The sequence below is a fragment of the Pyrgilauda ruficollis genome, unplaced genomic scaffold (assembly GCF_017590135.1).
Source record: "Pyrgilauda ruficollis isolate IOZ18807 unplaced genomic scaffold, ASM1759013v1 scaffold3, whole genome shotgun sequence".
Classification (NCBI taxonomy): domain Eukaryota; kingdom Metazoa; phylum Chordata; class Aves; order Passeriformes; family Passeridae; genus Pyrgilauda; species Pyrgilauda ruficollis.
Window position 1 is genome coordinate 3,365,089 of NW_024524377.1, and position 12,888 is coordinate 3,377,976.

A 12,888-nucleotide genomic window follows, 5' to 3' on the forward strand; every position below is an offset into this window, starting at 1 on the left:
TCCCATTTATTTATTTGTTGTAACAGAATCACCTTTGGGAGTACATATTCTTTCATCTCAGCTAGAGGTCAGCTCTTTTAACAGCTGTTTTTTTATTTTAATTGGAACAAAAGAATCAATTTTGGCACAAATCTTGCCCGACCATCAATGTCCAGAATGCATCCTGGCTTTCAAAATTAGGGCTTGTACTGATCCATTTCCAGCTGAGCCAAGATCATTATTTTGTCGGTCTTCTCTTTTCCCCCATCATTGGGAACAAAAGGAAAAACTAAAAATTGTAAACATAAGAGACACAGAGGAGTGAGAAGCCTATGACAAGCCATCTTGAATTTTCAGTATCTTCAAATATTCATATCCTGATTATGAAACTTAGAATAAGTGCATTTCTAAAGAATTTTTTCTCTCATTTGTGGCAAAACTGTCAATTTGGGAGCAGGTGCATCAGTCCAAATGAAGAAGTGGCTGTGCTGTGTCAGCATGTGAGAAGGTAATGCCCAAAGCCACTGATCCTTGTGGTAACAACAAAAATAACCAGATGTAACTGAAATAGCTCACAGGTAAATGAATAAAGCCTTGTTAACCCTATGGAAGATGTAAATAAGGTTACAGAATATTTGAAAGGCTGCTCAGCTGCAAACTAGGCCAATAATCAAGTTCTAGATAACTTTTCCCCCCTTTTTTATGCCTTACTCTCAGTCAGACATGCCTGACTACCAGAATGGTTTACAAGGCTATTGCACATCTGGCAGCTGGGCCTGACCTGGCCATCACACCATGGGGTTTTTTCAGCCACAGTCATTTCCCATACCAAAACACAACTCCTGTCAGATGTCCTGGCTGGCCCAATCTCCAGCTCTCCAAACAGGAGGCTGCCCCATCATTTACCTGTACTGGAAGGCCAGGGGCAAAAATCAATGTATTTTCATTTCAATTACATAACACATTAAGAGAAAGCATGAAACTCTATTCAAATAGTCACTTAATTTTGTTAACGATAATTAGAATTTAATATCACAATTAAATTTCTGTATAGATTTTTTTAACAGTACATTCTCCTAATAAACTACATTTCCTACATCAATACTGAAATCATCTGATGTAGATAAGATGAGCAAGTGATGTAATTTTCTATACATAAAAAAACCTATTTAACAGATTGGCCATAGCCTAGGAGAGTAAGGTGCACATTTTCTCAAATAATTACCAGAAGAAGTCTAAATGAAGGCAGAGATATTCCAAGATAAACTGGAATTACTCTCGGCAGGTACTTCCATTCAGGAGACTTCCCTTGCTAGGTCAAGAGTTGACCTTTTGGATCCATCAGACCAAGATTACCAGGACTGCTTTAAAGGATTATTCTATCCTTTAGGGTAGAATCCTAATCCTAGGATTGTGACTGTGCAAAGTAGGATATTTGTCATTTCACAAATGAAGTGGAAGTCTATCACACTTAGAAGAAAATATTAAATAATAATAATTTTAGAAATCTAGCTTCCTTTTCCACATGAATAAACTATTACACCATAAATCAGTCCTGACAGAAAAAGAAAGTAGAAAAAGACTTTGCAAATTATGTATGTCCAAAATGCCAAGTGACCAGTGACACATACAAACACATATGTCTCTCTAGGAATGATCTCACAACTCTCACAGTTTTTAAGACTGTTTGAAGCACTCTTCAGTTTCAGGGCTTATTCTGCAGAAATCCTGATTGGCTGTTCTGATATGGACATGTATTGCTCTGATGTGAAGAAGGAAATGTTCTGAATAAAAGGGACTTAACAGGTTTCCTCCAATCTGTGAGCCTTGCTGAAAGCTAAATTCAGTTAGTAATTAAAATTATGGATTTCGTGGTGTCTGATATAAATTACATGGCTTATGTTATATGAAAGCAAATGAGCTACTCCTCCAAAAAGTCAAAACTATGAGAGATGTGGAAATGAAAAGCTAACTTACCAGCCTGGATTATAGTAAACTTTACACATACCCACATTTCTGTAAAAAACTTGGGATGATAAGCATCCCAAAAGTTAATTTATCAGACTGTTCATTGCACCCAATCCAATCTGTATAAGCTTTAATCAACTTCTCCAAGCCTGTCAGTCATGGAAACCTCACAGTCATTGTTCAAGTGTTTAACTACATGATTAGTATTAGGCACAGTTTTGACTTTCCTAACACTGACCATAAAGTCTGCTGTGAGTAAAATTGATACTTCTGGTGAGCACAGGGAAAAGTTACCTCGGGTCTCAGTGGCAGCATTTCCATGTCTGAAAGAAACTCAAGTCTCTGCTGCCTGATTTTATCCCATATTCCTGAGCCAAACCCATCAAGTTGCAAACCCTGTTCTCTGTCCAAACTCCAGTTTCCCCATGTCCTTCCTGGCGTGCTGTGGCTGAGTCCAGCCCCCAGCAGCTGCCTCCCCAATGGCTCCTGTCTCTGATTAATACATTTAAAGAAAAAGATTTACGTTTTTTCTGCCACAGCCCTGCATAAGTCCTGTCTTTCCCACAGCCCTGACACTTTAGCACTTATTTCCTTTCCCATTTGGCATTGGTGCAGTTGATTTTTCCTCTGAAAGCACCAACTTTATCCTCTTTACTTAATTTTGTTTTATGGATTTCAAGCTGTTTCACTCATTTATCAAAAAGATTTTTAATTCTAAGCCTGCTTGCACTGCCTCAGAGTGTGACATTGTTCAAGAATGTGACACTTCATTGCCTTTAAGGAAAGTGGTGAATAGCAGAAAAATCAGGACCTACAGACTATTGATAACATTACCAAGGAATAATTTTTTCTCAAACAGGCCTTGCTCCTTACTGATTTATTATGAATCAGTTACTGTTATGACTGTCTGAGTCATATCAGAAGTCTCCCTAAAGTGAAAAACATCTGTTCTTGTGGGCAGAGTGACTTCCTCCCTCACTAAGCTTGAGGAGCTTATAAATTGATTGTTTAAAAATTTATGTTAGCATCTCCCCAGACACCAACTTAGTCTGAATCTTGGCTGACATTCCCTTGCTTTTTTTTTCTTCTTTTTTCCTCCTCTAAAGACATGCACTGTGCCTATTGGGACTATTTATACCCTTTGGGAGCTCTCAAAGCAAATCACTGCTGGTTTAGAAACTGCATCTTTAAATATGCTGGGGTAACTCTGAGGATCTCTTGACCTGGAAAAGCTGCTTCATGCAAAGACCCTCTTGTTTGCTGAGATGTTCCATATGGGGAGTTAATACTCAGCAGACAGCGTGCCATAAATGCAAATTCCAGTTATTGCCCAGCCATTTAACCTTGTAAACAGACCTTAAATCAGACTTTTCTGAATCTAAATATGCAGTTCCTTCCCTATTCTTGCATTCATGTTGCCTTTCTAATTCTGATCAAGTCAAACCTTTTGTCACATTTAACCTTTCTGTGAAGAGGGAAGAAGAGGCACTGAGCACATCAGCCTTGCCTGTGTCACCAGCAACCTTCTCTCCCCCCTGCTGGATTTACTACTGCATTTTGCTATGGGAGTTAAAACTCAGGCTTTGCTCTGTTTCTGTTGTGAATCTTCGAATAATGGGAACAATACAGTAGCAGTGACATGTAAAATTCCTCAAAGAAACCTGGATTAAATTGGAAAGGAGCAGCCTCTTCCCTCCCTTCAGCAGCAGCTGACAAGGGATGCTCTAGGTGACTGCACCTGAACTTAACTGGGGAAAAGAATGCAAGGTAATTGCTTCTTATCCAGTTTAGGACACTGATTTCCTCCTTTAAACTTAATTTTTGGTCTTCAAATTATTCTCATAAAATTAGAGTGAAATATTCATTAGAGCATTTATTTTTCAGAGTACAAGACTGAAACCACTAAGGAAATAGAATCATGGACTCACAGAATGGTTCAGCTTGGAAGGGACCTTAAAGATCACCTAGTTCCATCCTCCCTGTCCTTTTTCTTTTCTTTGCACCTAGCATCTGCAGAGCAAGAATTATTTACTGTGGAAATACTGAAAATGTCACAGGTCCAATCAAATTGTCTGATGTGAATAGAAGCAGAGAACAGGGGAAAAAAAATAAAAGTCCTCACTGAAGAACCCTTTTTTTCCCCCCCACAAACTAAATAGTGCCTGGAGTCTGGTTTTGCCAGTGTATTTGGAAAAGCTGGATGGCCCATATTTGTTTAATCAAGTTATTCCCCATTCTCTGCTGTAATCTTTAGCATTGTTCTCACTAGTGCAGTTAAGATTCCTGGAGGAACAATATACATTTCCCTAAATTATTCTTCATCTACATCCTATTTCTCACGTTTATATTGCCAATTGATTTGCAATTCATTTTGTGACATTTTTGGTTTACTTTGTTTTGGACTTCTGCTAAACAAAGCCTGCCAACAGCATTCCTCAGAAGGCTAATGAACTTGCTAGAATAGCAATCACTCTCTCAGAAACCTTGTGCGTATTTTTAATTTGTATTGACTCTGAGAGATCCAGATAATTTAGCAAGTTCCATGGCAGACATGAAGACAAATGCTGGTGCTGACTTTTACATTCAAACCTGCCATTAGAGCACATTTGTTCAGGGCTGCAAGGGGTGACCCAAACAAAACAGCTAAACAAACCTCGTCTCCGATGGAAGCGCCGTAAAAAACTTCGGCATTAGTTCCAACAGAGGCTGAGACAATCCCTGCATCACTTGTACAACAGGGAATTTTGGGGGAAGTTGGAATTGATATTGTATCTGTTGTCCAAACTGATACCATCACGCTTTCCTTGTTGTTTTTGCCTTCCTAAATGGATTAAAGTAATAGCATTAATTAAGCCAACAGAACTAATTTAAGCTAAACAATGTTATCTAGTTAGATATAAATGGTACATAATACTACATTACAAGCTATCGTGATGGTGTATTTTCCCAATAAGAGTTTAAATATTAATGTGCTGAACTTGTCTGTCTCCTGAATATTTATTCTAAGGCAGAAAAGTACTGAGAACTATAGCCTGTTGCAGAAAACAATAATTAAAAAAAGGTAAATCTTATAGAAGTTATTTTTAACTCTGTAATTTACCAGTGAATGGAACAGTAACTGGCGATCTATTCCCCAGGAATGAACCCAGTGAGCACCTCCCAAAGATTAAACACACTATTGATTTCAGTACAGCCTGAAAATACACAGTGCCTTTAATAAACTATTTCTCATATTAAGACAATCCTACAGCTAGTGACCTTCACATCACTATTACTTAGTTCATTTATACATTAAGAGACATTAAACCACAAATCAAGGGTGATCAAGTTATCCAAGCTGCATTCAGCATCGGTCAATGTACAAGTCAGTCACCTGTGGAGTTTTCTGAAAATCCAGCTTGTCTCTTTGTAAATTATTTGACAAGTAAACGGAAATAATAGAAGATTAGAAAGGGAAAGTCAAATACAAGCAGTATCAAGCTGTACACATCTGCTGGTCAGACTATTTGTGAATATATGTACATATATTTTTATATACATATATAAACTTCCACATAAAAGTATGCACACCTAAAATCCAGATAGACATTTCAGTATAAATGTGTATATACACACATGGAAATATGTAATATGACACAGACATGCACATAATTTTTTATTTGGACTCAATAAACATATATCACTCTTCCAGATATTACAAACTTTTTTTTCCTCAAATCTTTATTCTGACTAAACCTATCTAAATCCCAGCAGGCACTTGTAGGAATCTTTTAATAGAAAATAAATGTGCCATGTACTAGTCACAAATAGTGCCTGGATACCTCACTATCCAAAAGTCAAGAAGGGCATTTTAGAGTCAAACTGGGAAAAAAAATTTGGATACATGATGTTAATATCAAAGTTAACCTGTCATATCAAATATCAAGAAACACCTTTCTTCTTGTCCTGAATAATAAAATAACATCAATCTCTTTATGTGCTTTGTAATAGAGATTTCTATAAAATGCCCTTCAGAACAGGTTGTTAAATGTATATACTATCATAAAATAAAGCTTTTCATATCATCTATTATCTTGCTTTGGGATAAAGCAAATTTGCTCGTGTATTTCAAATGGGATGATATTCATGGACAACTTCTGCTGGATGAAAATGGGATAAGTGCCCTGAAATGCTTTCAGGCAAGAAGCCAACGATCTCCATGCCTTATACAGAAGTGGCAGAGTGATTTTATTTTTTTTTTTAAGGTGCACCTGCTTTAGATGAAAGAAATTGAATTCCAACTCCATAACTGTCAAGCACCACCGCAAATAATAGAGCCTGAGCGGAATCATTGCAGCAATATCGCTATTTTCCTGTTGGGGCGATGGAGCAGAAAGCAGCCTCAGCTCGTGATAGCACTTTACCTGCATGCTTTGGGAACAGTTCCATTCATCATTCCACTGCTTAAGCCCTTTCAAAAACATGTTCTTCATTCCCAGGTTAATAAAACCTTTGGTTAGCTAAGTGAAAAGTGTAGGGAGGAAAAAAAAAAAAAAAAAAGGGTTGTGCTTTTGCCAGAATTACATAAATTCCTAAGAAAATACTACAATAAATAATTTGAGCACTTGTACATAATATATCCTACATGAAACTCCATGCATGAGGCTGTTTTTTTCTGTGTCACATAAGAAGCTGAATCCTCATTTCTTTTTTGCAGCTCTCAATAGGATGAAGAGAACAGCAGGACAATGAAGACAATAATTTGGGTATTGATAATCTGACCAAGCACGTTTTTCATTTGGGAAGATGCAGTGTGGAGAAATGGATAGTTCTCTCCCTTTTATCCTTATATAATCACACAGAAGAATGAAGAAAAAAGCCAAAATCTTTCTTTCATGTCAATAAACCAACATTTATTTTCAAACCTGTCTATGGCAAGACTCAAATTTATGATCTGCGGCTGCAGTGACACCATCACAACTGCTCCTGACAAGATTTTACAAGGCTACAGACCACTTTACAGTAAAAATTTAGTGCCATGTTATTCTGCTTTCATTAAAATTTGATGGCACAGATGAATTCCCTCATTCTTTTGGATTTTTTAATAAATATGAATGCTTATCCACAGTCTAGAGAAAAATGAATTAGATCCTACTTTTACTGAGATATTTCAGTAACTACCTGTGAAAATACCCAATCATGTTTAACTAACACAAACTTTTAATAAACATGAATGCTTACCCACAGTCTAGAGAAAAATGAATTAATTAGATCCTGCGTTTACTGAGATATTTCAGCAACTACCTGTGAAAATACCCAATCATGTTTAACTAACACAAACTCACTTTTTGTCTTTCTGATGAGTAACTGCTAAAGCCAAATGTTTTCCTTTTTTGAGTTCTTAATGTGTCAGCATTTATTTGGGGAGGTATCAATGCATCACCTGGAGAAGGAAAAGCTTCTCCTGGCTCAGTCAACCGTTGGTATGCTAAGGACACACAGACCCCCCCAGGTAGCCAAACAGCCTAAATCCCTGGAAGCACTTTAGAAAACCATCCTTCTAATCATACATTTGGTAAAACACTGGAAAATCTAGGTGGGGTCAGAAATTTACAGCTCAATCTACAAAATTCAGATTTAGAGAAATCTACCATTGTCTCACCTACCGATGGCCATGTGTTTCATCACAAGCAGAGGTATTGATGTGGAAAAACAGGGGAGAGGAGAAAGGAGTGTGAAAAAGGGAATAAAAACAAGTTCAATTGGGAAAAAAGAGTCCTAAACTGTCACTTTGGACAACTCAGGTGCAGTAAGATAAATCCTAAACCTCCTGGGTATCCACCCTCTCCTTGTGTTTCTCTTACTGGAAGATTCAGAACAAATATAGACTGAAATCTGGGATGCCTTGATTGAGGAATACAGGAGTTTTGATATTCCCTCACTCTTCCTGAAGAAATTTAGGGGAACAATGATACAAGCAAGGATTTTTTGATTGAACCTTCAGGACTGTAACAGTAACTAGGCGCAATATTTGATCTGACTCTTGCTGTCAATTTATAAGAATAAAAAAGCCTGACCGTGACATGCTTGAATACTTCAAATTAAGTCTTTTTTAAAAAGCTTGGAAAAACTGTAGCTACTATAATTCACTGAAACACTCATCCTTCCTTTTGCCATGCTTCTAAGAGTAGCATTTTTCCCTCACATTTAGCTAATACAGCAAAAATTGCTTTTAAATCTATGTATTCTGTTCTCCAATAGATGATTTTCTATTCTTTATTTCTGAAGTTTCATTTTATGTTACCAACTGCTCCAGTGTAAACAGTATCCCAAATACAAAAGATTAAAAAAGGAAATTACACTCGACGCTGCTTGAATGTTTCCTACAATCACTTAGACAAAGGACCAGACTTCAAAAATCCTTCCTGTATTTTACTGATACACACTGATCTAGACCACAATCAGCAATGTTAATATGAAATGAAGTTTTTTAGAAGTTCCTGGAAGATATTAATACTAAAAGAGAACATTGGCACCCAATGTGTATCTACAAGATTAAATTTAGGGTGGCAATTACACCTCTCTTCAAGCACAGTCCCAATCAATAAAAAAGATTTCTATTACTTTTCCTCCCTGCCTACCAGAAACAATGCTAATGATCAAAACTGCTTGCCAAGATTGGATTTGAAAATCTAAAACAGCTTTCCATGCCTTGCAGTCTCTCACTGTATTTCTAGAAGGGACTATTTGAGACAACCTTCACCCCCATCTATTTTTAGATAACTCAAAAATGGTTTGGGCTCACTGAGGATTGTTCATGTGTGGTTAGAAAAGAGGAACAATTGCTAATAAATTGCAACACTCGAGCTCCAGTTTCTGATACCAAACTAAGGGTAACCTACAGCTGCTTTGGCTCACAGGTCATGTCAGTGTAACTCTCCCTTCTGAAGGATGAATTTAGCACTCTTCCTTTTCTCACTGTCACTTCAGCACTTAACTAATTTGTTTCCCTTGATTTTTCAATGTGCTTTGCTAAAAACTCCCTAGATATGACAATTACTTTACTCCCTGATTGTGCTTTAAACAAGCTCTTGGCTAAGAGAAAAAATATTCTTTAGAATTTCATATGTGTTTTACACCTTGTTGAAAGCTACCCAATAGGGACATTTTCTTGAAAACAAAAAAAAAGTCTTATTTTTCTAAACCTTGTCTTATAAGCCACTGCTTCTGTTATATGTCCAAAAATACATCAAGGAGCTAAAGACAGAAGCCTTAGTAACTGCACTCTACCAAAAAATTGTACCAGCTCAGTACAGTTACCTGAAGTTATGAGTTACTTAGTTCTAACTTCTAATTGTCATTGTGACTTCCAATATTCTTTGTTTGCTGAATACTTATTTCAAAACCCTATTAAACCCAAAATAAATAGGGAATAATAAATCATGATCTCTCTTTATGGGAATAGCAAACAGAGCCACTAGGCAGGAGGGGGTTTTTGCTTAATATAAACCTTTTTGAGAGCACAGTAATTGGCAGATTTAACTCATCCATGGCTTACAATATTCACTCATGTGGATGTTTAAACATTAATCACTGCCTCTATTCTTTTAGGAGTTTCTTAGGGTTTGTGATGTTTTCAAGACAAAAAGTGCCCCCTACACTTTTTCTGCCTAGAAAGCAGGAGACTGAAAAACATATAAGGTTATTTTTTGGGGGTCTACTTTGCCACTCTTAAGTTTTGCCAAAAAGATGGGACAGCTTACAAGCTCCATTGAACATGGGTATGTTTGCACATAAGTGCATCACCAGAGTACATCACCTCAAAACCAGAGCTCAAATTAGAGATTGCTTTAAAGGGAAAATATTCAGCATTTCATAAGGGGAAAATACCATTTAGTTTTAAAAGGGTTTTTTTCTCTCATGTTATGAAGTGTCATTTTAGTTTAAAGAAGTGCATGTTCCCCCTGTAGAACAGATAAATACAACATCTTTACTCTTTTTAAAATCAGCAGTTCTGAATCAGAAATGCCCCACTTTTGGGTGCCTGCAGATCTCATTCTTTGATTTATCCACAAATAATTACAACAGCAGAAGCCACTAATTCTGACTGAGGGACACCAGCCCTAGGGAGAGGAGCATGATCTGGTCTCTGTGGGTATTTAATGCTCAGCCTTCCTGCCAGAAAACCCTGCTCCCCATGGATCACTGACACAACAGCTGGGATGGGTGGAAATGAGGAAAATCTGGGGCTCATTTCAAGCTGAAGACAATTTGAGAGGATCTGCCAAGTCATACACCACATCCCAGATGAGAAAGGCTTTGCAATACTACATATACATAAATAAAGGAACATGGAATTATGCATAGAATTATTTTGCCTTTTAATTATTTAACTACAAAAGCTGTAGCTAATGATATGCTCTGTGGACCTTATACTGCATCTTTATTCTCAATTAATTTTTTAACATTAATATCATTCAGGGAAAAAGCAGGACTTATCAGAATATACAAAATATGCATAACAATATGTACCTCTAAGATTACTGTTTATACTTGGGCAAACTAATTCACACTCAGGAGCTGTAGGTAGGAGCTGCCACATCCAAAATTAATGAACTTTATTCAGAAAGAAGTTGTCACTGTGATTGAGAACAGGAGCTCAGGGGCAGGTTTGGACAGGAAGGTTTTAAGGACACAGACATTGCTCTGTCCTCTATATTGCTGCCCATCTATTTCTTCTGGGTTTGGGGGATTTTGGCCAGTTTCTCCCAGGAAGAGGAACACACAGATGCTTTGTGGAGTTATTTTATAAAAGCCCAGGCCCTGCGCTGTCAGCAGAGGTGCAGGAGCTCCTGCAGAGGTGGAGCTGGCTCCAGCAGCACAGCCGGTGCCTGTCTCCTCTCCAGCCCCACTCCCATACCCAAGAGGATGTGTTCTGTCTCTGCTCCTAAACCAAGATACAAATTTCCTTTCTTTTCTGCCTCTGCCTGAGTCCCAGGCAACTCAGTTCCAATTTGACATCTTAGCTGACCTCTTCAGAGTTCAAAGAATTACACTCTTCCCTGTCTTCTCTGTGTCAGACCCAGTTCTGTTGTTACTTTCCAGTGTGACAGGTAACTCCACAACTTCCCAAACTCTGCAGCTAACCTGGCTTGGAGAAGCCTCTCTATTAAAACTGGAAAGTGACTCCAAGGAAAAACCCCTAGCTTGACAAACTCAGAGTCTGAACCAGAAAGAACTTTTATCCTGATGATCATAATTTTGTCAAATTTCTTTTGTCCTAACTTTGCTCTTGAAATTTTATTCTTCTGTCATGACAGTGTTTTGGGTGGAATCAGCCAATTTCCCAGATGATTTCTTTGCCACCTGGCTAGACTTCTTTTCCCTTTGTTTAGGAATAATTTCAGTCTGTACACGCAACTTGCTGGCATTTGTGCTGTATCAGGAAGATGGGAATATCTCGCAGTGAGTTTACTAAGAAGACACAGAGACTTTTAATCAGTTTGCCTTACAGCCATGGGAAGAAAGGAACCTGCTCCTGATTTGTTCTCAAGTCCCTGCCTTTTTCTTTTCTTTTTTTTTTCCCTGAAGCAGCTTTCAGCCTGCATTACCCATGACTGATTTATTAGATTGTCAGTGCTGTTAGAGTCTGTGTCAGGTGTATGGCAGATTTGTCATAAGGGTGCAGCAAACCCAGATTACCCTGTTCTAAAGCTCCATGCCTTCTATACTCTGTGTCAAGCTTCTGAGAGTCAACAAAGGGTTTGTCACTAACGTGGATGTCTCAGAGAATGAAGATCCAAACCTTTGTGATTATCAAGCCTGTTTATTTCACCTTTTAACTAAGTCTGCTGGACTGAAATAGAATTTCAATGTGCACAAGATGAAGCAGCCTATCTGTTTAATACCACAAGCCACTACCAACCTCATATGTTCATTTGCCCTTTAATACAGAGACCATTTCAAAATCTTTCTCCTGCTATTAAAACACTTTTAAAAGCTTATGCCCTTATAAACCAAGCAATCATTTTCCCCTCGACAGCTACGACCTGCCATCACTTTACCAGACCAAATTACTGAAGAAGATTGGAGGTTCATGAAGGCAAGAGGCAGAGATTTCCTTCAGGAGATAAAAACGACCAAAGCTCTATTCACACACAAAAAGAAGTTAAAACCTGGTTCTATTCACTATTCCTTCATACAGAAGCAAAAACTTTGCAACTTCTACCTGGAAACACCTGAGATTAAAGATACAAATCCAGACATAAGAAATGAGCTAAACAAAATTGTTTTAGATTGTAGCTAAGATCAATAAGGAAAAACCTGTTATTCAAATTATGCAAGGTTCGGGACATTATAAAAGAAAAAAAAATGAATAAGTAGGGTGGTATCTGAGCAAGACAAGAGCATAAGGATTAACAGTGTCATAAGGATATACAAATAATACAAAGTAATCCCAGAACACTGATTTTCCATTCCTTAAAAATAACCAGAATAGGAGGAGATGAATGAATTCAAAATAAACAGAGGACAGCCAGGCCTAATGTCTCAAGGTAACAGAAGTTGAAGGTAAATTTTTGGATCACAAGGTCTGGGAAAAAAAAAAAAGAAAAAAAAATAAAATAAAAAGAAATTGGGAAAGGTTACAGCACAGTTAAAAAAACCTGGGGGTAGATAGGATCTGAATTAGAAATTATTACATTAAAGACTACCTGGATTAGAAAAGAAAATTAAAGGATGTTTACATAAAATAGGAGGAAACTATTAGAGGATTACAGTCTAAGCAGGAATATTGACATGTGAAGAATGTTTAAAGTGTGCCCTGTCAAGAAGATGGACACTCCCTTTTTATGAGGAGTTGTGTAGAAAAGACAGGATTTTATGGGCACAAATTAATCCTGGGAGATTCTGATTACAGATATGGGGAAATATTTTCACAGTGAAAAATCAGGTGTTTGAATA

At 37.4% G+C, this 12,888-nt stretch overlaps 1 protein-coding gene across 1 annotated transcript in view; it reads left to right on the plus strand.

Moving 5' to 3' along the window:
- Positions 1-6,884, plus strand: part of LOC121356598 (von Willebrand factor D and EGF domain-containing protein-like) — a 169,510-nt gene extending 162,626 nt beyond the window's left edge. The window contains exon 28 of the mRNA XM_041473234.1: positions 6,644-6,884. Coding sequence (XP_041329168.1) covers positions 6,644-6,678 — 35 coding nt within the window. The 3' untranslated portion in view covers positions 6,679-6,884. The remainder of the gene's footprint in view (positions 1-6,643) is intronic.
- The last annotated feature ends 6,004 nt before the right edge of the window (positions 6,885-12,888 follow it).